Source organism: Bombina bombina, chromosome 2 (genome assembly GCF_027579735.1).
Source record: "Bombina bombina isolate aBomBom1 chromosome 2, aBomBom1.pri, whole genome shotgun sequence".
Lineage (NCBI taxonomy): Eukaryota > Metazoa > Chordata > Amphibia > Anura > Bombinatoridae > Bombina > Bombina bombina.
The window spans coordinates 182484495-182497878 of NC_069500.1; the positions used below are offsets into that span (position 1 = coordinate 182484495).

Sequence of the window (13384 nt, forward strand, 5' to 3'; positions counted from 1 at the left end):
TCTGACAATGGAATTGATGAGAAAATCCTGCCATACCGATATAATGTCATGTATGTATACTTTACACTTCAGTATTCTGGGGAATGGTACTTCACTAGAATTACACTGTAAGAAATACATAAAGCTGTTTAATAACTAGAGATTATGTTTAATGTTTTTGCTGGAATGTAAAATCGTTTTCATTTACTGAGGTACTGAGTGAATAAATGTTTGGGCACTATTTTTCCACTTGGCAGTTGCTTAAATCTGTTTTTTTCTGTCAGTTTCTGTTCTCCCTCACTGCTGTGTGTGTGGGGGAGGGGCGCTTTTACTATGCATCAAATATTTCAGTCAGCATTGACTGAGATAAAAACGTTTATTCTGTAATTTGTTTCCTGCTTTCAGAAATTGTTATCTTTGCTAATGGGATTAAACCTTTGCTAAAGTTGTGTTGTTTAATTGCTGAGGGGAACAATCCTTTGCTAAAACTGTATATTCTGACAAAGATTGATGCTATAACTTAATTATTTTAACTGTTATAATTTTTTTCTGTGCTTCTTAAAGGCACAGTTCGTTTTCATATTATTTGTAAATTACTTTGAAAAGTATTTTCAAGTTGCTGTTTATTTGCTAGTGTGTTAAACATGTCTGATTCAGAGGAATATCTCTGTGCTATATGTGTTAATGCCAAAGTGGAGCCCAATAGAAATTTATGTACTAAATGTATTGATGCTACTTTAAAAAACAGTCAATCTGTACAAATTGAACATATTTCACCAAACAACGAGGGGAGAGTTATGCCGACTAACTCGCCTCACGTGTCAGTACCTGCATCTCCCGCTCAGGAGGTGCGTGATATTGTAGCGCCGAGTACATCTGGGCGGCCATTACAAATCACATTACAAGATATGGCTACTGTTATGACTGAAGTTTTGGCTAAACTACCAGAACTAAGAGGTAAACGTGATCACTCTGGGGTGAGAACAGAGTGCGCTGATAATGCAAGGGCCATGTCTGATACTGCGTCACAGTTTGCAGAACGTGAAGACGGAGAGCTTCATTCTGTGGGTGACGGTTCTGATCCAAATAAACTGGACTCAGACATTTCAAATTTTAAATTTAAGCTTGAGAACCTCCGTGTGTTACTAGGGGAGGTATTAGCGGCTCTGAATGATTGTAACACAGTTGCAATCCCAGAGAAAATGTGTAGGTTGGATAAATATTTTGCGGTACCGACGAGTACTGACGTTTTTCCTATACCTAAGAGACTTACTGACATTGTTACTAAGGAGTGGGATAGACCCGGTGTGCCTTTCTCACCCCCTCCTATATTCAGAAAGATGTTTCCAATAGACGCCGCCACACGGGACTTATGGCAAATGGTCCCTAAGGTGGAGGGAGCAGTTTCTACTTTAGCTAAGCGTACCACTATCCCAGTGGAGGATAGCTGTGCTTTTTCAGATCCAATGGATAAAAAATTAGAGGGTTACCTTAAGAAAATGTTTGTTCAACAAGGGTTTATATTGCAACCTCTTGCATGTATTGCGCCTGTCACGGCTGCAGCAGCATTTTGGTTTGAGTCTCTGGAAGAGACACTTCAATCATCCACACTAGATGACATCACACACAAACTTAAATTCCTTAAGTTAGCTAATTCATTTATTTCAGATGCCGTAGTACATTTAACTAAACTTGCGGCTAAAAATTCAGGATTCGCCATTCAGGCACGCAGAGCTCTGTGGCTGAAATCCTGGTCAGCTGATGTTACGTCTAAATCTAAATTGCTTAATATTCCTTTCAAAGGGAAGACCTTATTCGGGCCCGGCTTGAAAGAGATTATTGCTGACATTACAGGAGGTAAAGGTCATGTCCTGCCTCAGGACAAGGCCAAAGCCAAGGCTAGACAGTCCAATTTTCGTTCCTTTCGTAATTTCAAAGCAGGAGCAGCATCAACTTCCTCTGCACCAAAACAGGAAGGAGCTGTTGCTCGCTACAGACAAGGCTGGAAACCTAACCAGTCCTGGAACAGGGGCAAACAGGCCAGAAAACCTGCTGCTGCCCCTAAGACAGCATGAATTGAGGGCCCCCGATCCGGGACCGGATCTAGTGGGGGGCAGACTTTCCCTCTTCGCCCAGGCTTGGGCAAGAGATGTTCAGGATCCCTGGGCGTTAGAGATCATATCTCAGGGATACCTTCTGGACTTCAAATCCTCTCCCCCAAGAGGGAGATTTCATCTGTCAAGGTTGTCAACAAACCTAACAAAGAAGGAAGCGTTTCTACGCTGCGTACAAGATCTTTTATTAATGGGAGTGATCCATCCAGTTCCGCGGTTGGAACAAGGACAAGGGTTTTACTCAAATCTGTTTGTAGTTCCCAAAAAAGAGGGAACCTTCAGGTCAATCTTGGATTTAAAGATCCTAAACAAATTCCTAAGAGTTCCATCGTTCAAGATGGAAACTATTTGAACAATTTTGCCCATGATCCAAGAGGGTCAGTACATGACCACAGTGGATTTAAAGGATGCTTACCTTCACATACCGATTCACAAAAGCCATTACCGGTATCTAAGGTTTGCCTTTTTAGACAGGCATTACCAGTTTGTAGCTCTTCCATTCGGATTGGCTACGGCTCCAAGAATCTTCACAAAGGTTCTGGGCACTCTTCTGGCGGTACTAAGACCGCGAGGAATTTCAGTAGCTCCGTACTTAGACGACATACTGATACAAGCTTCAAGCCTTCAAACTGCCAAATCTCATACAGAGATAGTACTGGCATTTCTAAGGTCGCATGGATGGAAAGTGAACGAAGAGAAAAGTTCTCTCTTTCCACTCACAAGAGTTCCCTTCCTGGGGACTCCGATAGATTCTGTAGAAATGAAGATTTACCTGACAGAGGACAGGTTAACAAAACTTCAAAGTGCATGCCGTGTCCTTCATTCTATTCAACACCCGTCAGTAGCTCAATGCATGGAGGTAATCGGACTAATGGTAGCAGCAATGGACATAGTTCCTTTTGCACGCCTACATCTCAGACCACTGCAACTGTGCATGCTAAGTCAGTGGAATGGGGATTACTCAGATTTGTCCCCCACTCTAAATCTGAATCAAGAGACCAGAAATTCTCTTCTATGGTGGCTTTATCGGCCACATCTGTCCAGGGGAATGCCATTCAGCAGGCCAGACTGGTCAATTGTAACAACAGACGCCAGCCTACTAGGTTGGGGCGCTGTCTGGAATTCTCTGAAGGCTCAGGGACTATGGAATCAGGAGGAGAGTCTTCTTCCAATAAACATTCTGGAATTGAGAGCAGTCCTCAATGCTCTTCTGGCTTGGCCCCAGTTAACAACTCGGGGGTTCATCAGGTTCCAGTCGGACAACATCACGACTGTAGCTTATATCAACCATCAGGGAGGGACAAGAAGCTCCCTAGCAATGATGGAAGTATCGAAGATAATTCGCTGGGCAGAGTCTCACTCTTGCCACCTGTCTGCAATCCACATCCCGGGAGTGGAGAACTGGGAGGCGGATTTCTTAAGTCGTCAGACTTTTCATCCGGGGGAGTGGGAACTTCATCCAGAGGTCTTTGCCCAAATACTTCGACGTTGGGGCAAAACAGAGATAGATCTCATGGCGTCTCGACAGAACGCCAAGCTTCCGCGCTACGGGTCCAGATCCAGGGATCCGGGAGCGGTCCTGATAGATGCCTTGACAGCACCATGGACCTTCAGGATGGCTTATGTGTTTCCACCTTTCCCGATGCTTCCTCGATTGATTGCCAGAATCAAACAGGAGAAAGCATCAGTGATTCTAATAGCGCCTGCATGGCCACGCAGGACTTGGTATACAGATCTGGTGGACATGTCATTCTGTCCACCTTGGTCGTTACCTCTGAAACAGGACCTTCTGATTCAGGGTCCTTTCAAACATCAAAATCTAACTTCTCTGAAGCTGACTGCTTGGAAATTGAACGCTTGATCTTATCAAAGCGTGGTTTTTCTGAGTCAGTTATTGATACCTTAATACAGGCTAGGAAGCCTGTTACCAGAAAGATTTACCATAAAATATGGCGTAAATACCTATATTGGTGCGAATCCAAAGGTTACTCTTGGAGTAAGGTTAGGATTCCTAGGATATTGTCTTTTCTACAAGAAGGTTTAGAAAAGGGGTTATCCGCTAGTTCCTTAAAGGGACAGATCTCAGCTCTGTCCATTCTGTTACACAAGCGTCTGTCAGAAGTTCCAGACATTCAGGCTTTTTGTCAGGCTTTGGCCAGGATTAAACCTGTGTTTAAAGCTGTGGCTCCACCATGGAGTTTAAACCTTGTTCTTAACGTTTTACAGGGTGTTCCGTTTGAACCCCTTCATTCCATTGTTATAAAGTTGTTATCTTGGAAAGTTCTATTTTTAATGGCTATTTCCTCGGCTCGAAGAGTCTCTGAGTTATCAGCCTTACATTGTGATTCTCCTTATTTGATTTTTCACTCGGATAAGGTAGTTCTGCGTACTAAACCTGGGTTCTTACCTAAGGTAGTCACTAACAGGAATATCAATCAGGAGATTGTTGTTCCATCCTTGTGCCCAAATCCTTCTTCGAGGAAGGAACGTCTTTTGCACAATCTGGATGTAGTTCGTGCCCTTAAATTTTATTTACAGGCAACTAAAGATTTTCGACAAACGTCTTCCCTGTTTGTCGTTTACTCTGGTCAGAGGAGAGGTCAAAAAGCTTCTGCTACCTCTCTCTCTTTTTGGCTTCGTAGCATAATTCGTTTAGCTTATGAGACTGCTGGACAGCAGCCTCCTGAAAGAATTACAGCTCATTCCACTAGAGCTGTGGCTTCCACTTGGGCCTTTAAGAATGAGGCCTCTGTTGAACAGATTTGCAAGGCTGCAACTTGGTCTTCGCTTCATACTTTTTCCAAATTTTACAAATTTGACACTTTTGCTTCCTCGGAGGCTATTTTTGGGAGAAAGGTTCTTCAGGCAGTGGTTCCTTCTGTATAAAGAGCCTGCCTATCCCTCCCGTCATCCGTGTACTTTTGCTTTGGTATTGGTATCCCACAAGTAATGATGACCCGTGGACTGATCACACTTAACAGAAGAAAACATAATTTATGCTTACCTGATAAATTCCTTTCTTCTGTAGTGTGATCAGTCCACGGCCCGCCCTGTTTTTTAAGGCAGGTAAATATTTTTTAAATTATACTCCAGTCACCACTACACCCTTGGCTTCTCCTTTCTCGTTGGTCCTTGGTCGAATGACTGGAGGTGACGTAGAGGGGAGGAGCTATATAGCAACTCTGCTGGGTGAATCCTCTTGCACTTCCTGTAGGGGAGCAGATAATATCCCACAAGTAATGATGACCCGTGGACTGATCACACTACAGAAGAAAGGAATTTATCAGGTAAGCATAAATTATGTTTTTTGTAAAGCTTTAACTATTCCCATGTTTTTCTTCAATTTTTTTTGCATGAATACAAATAGTATTGTGGAAGTGAATTGAACCCCAAATCCTAAATAGCATCAAAGTCTAGGAGAGTGACAAATGTGCTGGCTGTGCTGTCTTCCAGTTATATTTTTGTTACAACATTTTGTTTAACCTTAAATACGTTTTATATAATTAACAAAGAAATTACATTATCTTCTTTGCCTTTTGCAGGAAAATTGACTGGAATGAATGAGAATTCAACTACTATCAGTGTTTCACCCCAAAACTCAACTCCTCAGGTTCTAGTCCAAAAGTTTGCTAAATCAGCAAACCTTGGTGGTGTTCCTTCTGGAGAAAACGGTATATACAGGTAACTCAGCAATTTGTTTCTTTGTATTGATGCCAGATAATGTAACGTACTATTATATACAATCTGGTTATCACATAAGGGGCATTTTTATTTTCGAAACCTGAATCTTTGTCCTCTACATTAATTATTTTTTACTTTAATAAGACTAATTTATTTCAAGAGAAAGATGTATATAGAGATAGAGTGGAGCCATTTTAAAATAAAATCAAGCTCATAGAGTATATGTGACACACACTTTTATTTTTTAAAAGTAGTTGTACTTCACTGTCATTCCTTCCTTAATATGTCCACAGGTAAAGCCCCTGGCTTGACACGTGTATAGTTCCTAGAGACAAGCAGAAAAAGACGCACCTTAAAGGGATAGTCTACTCCAGAATCATCATTGTTTAAAAAGATAGATAATCCCTTTATTACCCATACCCCAGTTTTGCATAACCAACACTGCTATATTAATATACATTTCTCCAACATAGGTGTGTCCGGTCCACGGCGTCATCCTTACTTGTGGGATATTCTCTTCCCCAACAGGAAATGGCAAAGAGCCCAGCAAAGCTGGTCACATGATCCCTCCTAGGCTCCGCCTACCCCAGTCATTCTCTTTGCCGTTGTACAGGCAACATCTCCACGGAGATGGCTTAGAGTTTTTTAGTGTTTAACTGTAGTTTTTATTATTCAATCAAGAGTTTGTTATTTTAAAATAGTGCTGGTATGTACTATTTACTCTGAAACAGAAAAGAGATGAAGATTTCTGTTTGTAAGAGGAAAATGATTTTAGCAACCGTTACTAAAATCGATGGCTGTTCCACACAGGACTGTTGAGAGGAATTAACTTCAGTTGAGGGAACAGTGAGCAGAATTTTGCTGCTTGAGGTATGACACATTCTAACAAGACGATGTAATGCTGGAAGCTGTCATTTTCCCTATGGGATCCGGTAAGCCATTTTTATTACAGACAGTAAATAAGGGCTTCACAAGGGCTTTTTAAGACTGTAGACATTTTCTGGGCTAAATCGATTCATATATAAACATATTTAGCCTTGAGGAATCATTTTAATCTGGGTATTTTGTAAAATAATATCGGCAGGCACTGTTTTGGACACCTTATTCTCTAGGGGCTTTCCCTAATCATAGGCAGAGTCTCATTTTCGCGCCGGTATTGCGCACTTGTTTTTGAGAAGCATGACATGCAGTCGCATGTGTGAGGAGCTCTGATACATAGAAAAGACTTTCTGAAGGCGTCATTTGGTATCGTATTCCCCTTTGGGCTTGATTGGGTCTCAGCAAAGCAGATACCAGGGACTGTAAAGGGGTTAAAGATAAAAACGGCTCCGGTTCCGTTATTTTAAGGGTTAAAGCTTCCAAATTTGGTGTGCAATACTTTTAAGGCTTTTAGACACTGTGGTGAAATTTTGGTGAATTTTGAACAATTCCTTCATACTTTTTCGCAATTGCAGTAATAAAGTGTGTTCAGTTTAAAATTTAAAGTGACAGTAACGGTTTTATTTTAAAACGTTTTTTGTACTTTGTTATCAAGTTTATGCCTGTTTAACATGTCTGAACTACCAGATAGACTGTGTTCTGAATGTGGGGAAGCCAAGGTTCCTTCTCATTTAAATAGATGTGATTTATGTGACACTGAAAATGATGCCCAAGATGATTCCTCAAGTGAGGGGAGTAAGCATGGTACTGCATCATTCCCTCCTTCGTCTACACCAGTCTTGCCCACTCAGGAGGCCCCTAGTACATCTAGCGCGCCAATACTCCTTACTATGCAACAATTAACGGCTGTAATGGATAATTCTATCAAAAACATTTTAGCCAAAATGCCCACTTATCAGCGTAAGCGCGACTGCTCTGTTTTAGATACTGAAGAGCATGAGGACGCTGATGATATTGTTTCTGAAGGGCCCCTACACCAGTCTGAGGGGGCCAGGGAGGTTTTGTCTGAGGGAGAAATTTCAGATTCAGGGAAAATTTCTCAACAAGCTGAACCTGATGTGATTACATTTAAATTTAAGTTGGAACATCTCCGCGCTCTGCTTAAGGAGGTGTTATCCACTCTGGATGATTGTGAGAATTTGATCATCCCAGAGAAACTATGTAAAATGGACAAGTTCCTAGAGGTTCCGGGGCCCCCAGAAGCTTTTCCTATACCCAAGCGGGTGGCGGACATTGTAAATAAAGAATGGGAAAGGCCCGGTATACCTTTCGTCCCTCCCCCCATATTTAAAAAATTGTTTCCTATGGTCGACCCCAGAAAGGACTTATGGCAGACAGTCCCCAAGGTCGAGGGAGCGGTTTCTACTTTAAACAAACGCACCACTATACCCATAGAAGATAGTTGTGCTTTCAAAGATCCTATGGATAAAAAATTAGAAGGTTTGCTTAAAAAGATGTTTGTTCAGCAGGGTTACCTTCTACAACCAATTTCATGCATTGTCCCTGTCACTACAGCCGCGTGTTTCTGGTTCGATGAGCTAGAAAAGGCGATCGATAGTGATTCTCCTCCTTATGAGGAGATTATGGACAGAATCCGTGCTCTCAAATTGGCTAATTCTTTCACCCTAGACGCCACTTTGCAATTGGCTAGGTTAGCGGCGAAAAATTCTGGGTTTGCTATTGTGGCGCGCAGAGCGCTTTGGTTGAAATCTTGGTCAGCGGATGCTTCTTCCAAGAACAAATTGCTTAACATTCCTTTCAAGGGGAAAACGCTGTTTGGCCCTGACTTGAAAGAGATTATCTCTGATATCACTGGGGGTAAGGGCCACGCCCTTCCTCAGGATAGGTCTTTCAAGGCAAAAAATAAACCTAATTTTCGTCCCTTTCGTAGAAACGGACCAGCCCCAAGTGCTACGTCCTCTAAGCAAGAGGGTAATACTTCTCAAGCCAAGCCAGCCTGGAGACCAATGCAAGGCTGGAACAAGGGAAAGCAGGCCAAGAAACCTGCCACTGCTACCAAGACAGCATGAAATGTTGGCCCCCGATCCGGGACCGGATCTGGTGGGGGGCAGACTCTCTCTCTTCGCTCAGGCTTGGGCAAGAGATGTTCTGGATCCTTGGGCACTAGAAATAGTCTCCCAAGGTTATCTTCTGGAATTCAAGGGGCTTCCCCCAAGGGGGAGGTTCCACAGGTCTCAATTGTCTTCAGACCACATAAAGAGACAGGCATTCTTACATTGTGTAGAAGACCTGTTAAAAATGGGAGTGATTCATCCGGTTCCATTAGGAGAGCAAGGGATGGGGTTCTACTCCAATCTGTTCATAGTTCCCAAAAAAGAGGGAACGTTCAGACCAATCTTAGATCTCAAGATCCTAAACAAGTTTCTCAAGGTTCCATCGTTCAAAATGGAAACCATTCGAACAATTCTTCCTTCCATCCAGGAAGGTCAATTCATGACCACGGTGGATTTAAAGGATGCGTATCTACATATTCCTATCCACAAGGAACATCATCGGTTCCTAAGGTTCGCATTCCTGGACAAGCATTACCAGTTCGTGGCACTTCCTTTCGGATTAGCCACTGCTCCAAGGATTTTCACAAAGGTACTAGGGTCCCTTCTAGCGGTACTAAGACCTTACTTGGACGACATTCTGATTCAAGCGTCGTCCCTTCCTCTAGCACAGGCTCATACGGACATAGTCCTGGCCTTTCTCAGATCTCACGGATGGAAAGTGAACGTAGAAAAGAGTTCTCTATCTCCGTCAACAAGGGTTCCCTTCTTGGGAACAATAATAGATTCCTTAGAAATGAGGATTTTTCTGACAGAGGCCAGAAAAACAAAACTTCTAAGCTCTTGTCAAACACTTCATTCCGTTCCTCTTCCTTCCATAGCGCAGTGCATGGAAGTAATAGGTTTGATGGTAGCGGCAATGGACATAGTTCCTTTTGCGCGCATTCATCTAAGACCATTACAACTGTGCATGCTCAGTCAGTGGAATGGGGACTATACAGACTTGTCTCCGACGATACAAGTAAATCAGAGGACCAGAGACTCACTCCGTTGGTGGCTGTCCCTGGACAACCTGTCACAAGGGATGACCTTCCGCAGACCAGAGTGGGTCATTGTCACGACCGACGCCAGTCTGATGGGCTGGGGCGCGGTCTGGGGACCCCTGAAAGCTCAGGGTCTTTGGTCTCGGGAAGAATCTCTTCTACCGATAAATATTCTGTAACTGAGAGCGATATTCAATGCTCTCAAGGCTTGGCCTCAGCTAGCAAAGGCCAAGTTCATACGGTTTCAATCAGACAACATGACGACCGTTGCGTACATCAACCATCAGGGGGGAACAAGGAGTTCCCTGGCGATGGAAGAAGTGACCAAAATCATTCAATGGGCGGAGACTCACTCCTGCCATCTGTCTGCAATCCACATCCCAGGAGTGGAAAATTGGGAAGCGGATTTTCTGAGTCGTCAGACATTACATCCGGGGGAGTGGGAACTCCATCCGGAAATCTTTGCCCAAATTACTCAACTGTGGGGCACTCCAGACATGGATCTGATGGCCTCTCGTCAGAACTTCAAGGTTCCTTGCTACGGGTCCAGATCCAGGGATCCCAAGGCGACTCTAGTAGATGCACTAGTAGCACCTTGGACCTTCAAACTAGCTTATGTATTCCCGCCGTTTCCTCTCATCCCCAGGCTGGTAGCCAGGATCAATCAGGAGAGGGCGTCGGTGATCTTGATAGCTCCTGCGTGGCCACGCAGGACTTGGTATGCAGATCTGGTGAATATGTCATCGGCTCCACCATGGAAGCTACCTTTGAGACGAGACCTTCTTGTTCAAGGTCCGTTCGAACATCCGAATCTGGTCTCACTCCAGCTGACTGCTTGGAGATTGAACGCTTGATCTTATCAAAACGAGGGTTCTCAGATTCTGTTATTGATACTCTTGTTCAGGCCAGAAAGCCTGTAACTAGAAAAATTTACCACAAAATATGGAAAAAATATATCTGTTGGTGTGAATCTAAAGGATTCCCTTGGGACAAGGTAAAAATTCCTAAGATTCTATCTTTTCTTCAAGAAGGATTGGAGAAAGGATTATCTGCAAGTTCCTTGAAGGGACAGATTTCTGCCTTGTCTGTGTTACTTCACAAAAAGCTGGCAGCGGTGCCAGATGTTCAAGCCTTTGTTCAGGCTCTGGTTAGAATCAAGCCTGTTTACAAACCTTTGACTCCTCCTTGGAGTCTCAACTTAGTTCTTTCAGTTCTTCAGGGGGTTCCGTTTGAACCCTTACATTCCGTTGATATTAAGTTATTATCTTGGAAAGTTTTGTTTTTGGTTGCAATTTCTTCTGCTAGAAGAGTTTCAGAATTATCTGCTCTGCAGTGTTCTCCTCCTTATCTGGTGTTCCATGCAGATAAGGTGGTTTTACGTACTAAACCTGGTTTTCTTCCGAAAGTCGTTTCTAACAAAAACATTAACCAGGAGATAGTCGTGCCTTCTTTGTGTCCGAAACCAGTTTCAAAGAAGGAACGTTCGTTGCACAATTTGGATGTTGTTCGCGCTCTAAAATTCTATTTAGATGCTACAAAGGATTTTAGACAAACATCTTCCTTGTTTGTTGTTTATTCTGGTAAGAGGAGAGGTCAAAAAGCAACTTCTACCTCTCTCTCTTTTTGGATTAAAAGCATCATCAGATTGGCTTATGAGACTGCCGGACGGCAGCCTCCTGAAAGAATCACAGCTCATTCCACTAGGGCTGTGGCTTCCACATGGGCCTTCAAGAACGAGGCTTCTGTTGATCAGATATGTAGGGCAGCGACTTGGTCTTCACTGCACACTTTTACCAAATTTTACAAGTTTGATACTTTTGCTTCTTCTGAGGCTATTTTTGGGAGAAAGGTTTTGCAAGCCGTGGTGCCTTCCATTTAGGTGACCTGATTTGCTCCCTCCCTTCATCCGTGTCCTAAAGCTTTGGTATTGGTTCCCACAAGTAAGGATGACGCCGTGGACCGGACACACCTATGTTGGAGAAAACAGAATTTATGTTTACCTGATAAATTACTTTCTCCAACGGTGTGTCCGGTCCACGGCCCGCCCTGGTTTTTTAATCAGGTCTGATAATTTATTTTCTTTAACTACAGTCACCACGGTATCATATGGTTTCTCCTATGCAAATATTCCTCCTTTACGTCGGTCGAATGACTGGGGTAGGCGGAGCCTAGGAGGGATCATGTGACCAGCTTTGCTGGGCTCTTTGCCATTTCCTGTTGGGGAAGAGAATATCCCACAAGTAAGGATGACGCCGTGGACCGGACACACCGTTGGAGAAAGTAATTTATCAGGTAAACATAAATTCTGTTTCTGAAGAGCTATTCAAATTCCAAGGTAAACCTGCATCTTATAAAATGAATGCGGACAGCAGTTACCATAACAAATTAATTGTTTATTTTATCTCAATCCTTAATAGGTGTAACTCTCAATCTTTGGTGCACTCTCACACCACAAACTCTTTAATGAAAGCCTTATACCCCTTCAGAGCTTAAGGGATAGAATTACACTAACAGCATTTTAAACCGCTCCAGACTATCCATACAGCGAAGCTGTTCCCTTTTCAGTCGTGCAAGTTGGTGTGCTCGAGCACAATCAGGGGTCACATGCATGCGGGGGGGGGGGCACGTGCATGCATGCAGGGGGGTCACGTGCATGCAAGGGTGGGGTTCACGTGAGCGTGCGTACACTCGCACATCGAAAATATCAATGCAAATTAGTGCTCCAATGATTGGCTGAAAACCATTGTCAGTAACTATGAGGGAAAACCCGCTCTGGCCAAGGGAGGTAATGCTGTGATGGCAAAATAGAACAAGATGTAGTTTTAAATAAAGTTTTCTTGAAATTTTTAAATTAATTTATATATAAATTATGATTGAGAGTGATTCTCTTATCTTGACTATGCAATGGTATTTTTATTTTACTTTTGGTTTCTACATTGAGTGGTCATTTAAAGGGACATGAAACCCAAAAATTTTCTTTCACGATTCATATAGAGAATACAATTTTAAACAACTTTCCACTTAACTTCTATTATCTAATTTGCTTCATTCTCCTGGTATCCTTTGTTGACAAAGCAGCATTGCACTACTGGGAACTAGCTGAATGCATTGGGTGAGTCAATAACATGAGGCATATATGTGCAGCCACCAATCAGCAGCTCATGAGTCTTCCTACATATCCCTCTGAAGAAAAGAACAAAACAAATAAGATAATAGAAGTAAATTGGAAAGTTGTTTAAAATCAAATGTAATCTCATGATATATCTGAATCATGAAAGAAATAAAATTTGAGTTTCTCCAACATAGGTGTGTCCGGTCCACGGCGTCATCCTTACTTGTGGGATATTCTCTTCCCCAACAGGAAATGGCAAAGAGCCCAGCAAAGCTGGTCACATGATCCCTCCTAGGCTCCGCCTACCCCAGTCATTCTCTTTGCCGTTGTACAGGCAACATCTCCACGGAGATGGCTTAGAGTTTTTTAGTGTTTAACTGTAGTTTTTATTATTCAATCAAGAGTTTGTTATTTTAAAATAGTGCTGGTATGTACTATTTACTCTGAAACAGAAAAGAGATGAAGATTTCTGTTTGTAAGAGGAAAATGATTTTAGCAACCGTT

At 42.8% G+C, this 13384-nt stretch overlaps 1 protein-coding gene across 2 annotated transcripts in view; it reads left to right on the forward strand.

The window, feature by feature from the left end:
- Positions 1 to 13384, forward strand: part of AP3B1 (adaptor related protein complex 3 subunit beta 1) — a 1155804-nt gene that overhangs the window by 1112174 nt on the left and 30246 nt on the right. For both annotated transcript variants that reach the window (XM_053701376.1, XM_053701377.1), the window contains exon 26: positions 5636 to 5774. In XM_053701376.1, the coding sequence (XP_053557351.1) occupies positions 5636 to 5774 (139 nt within the window). The remainder of the gene's footprint in view (positions 1 to 5635; positions 5775 to 13384) is intronic.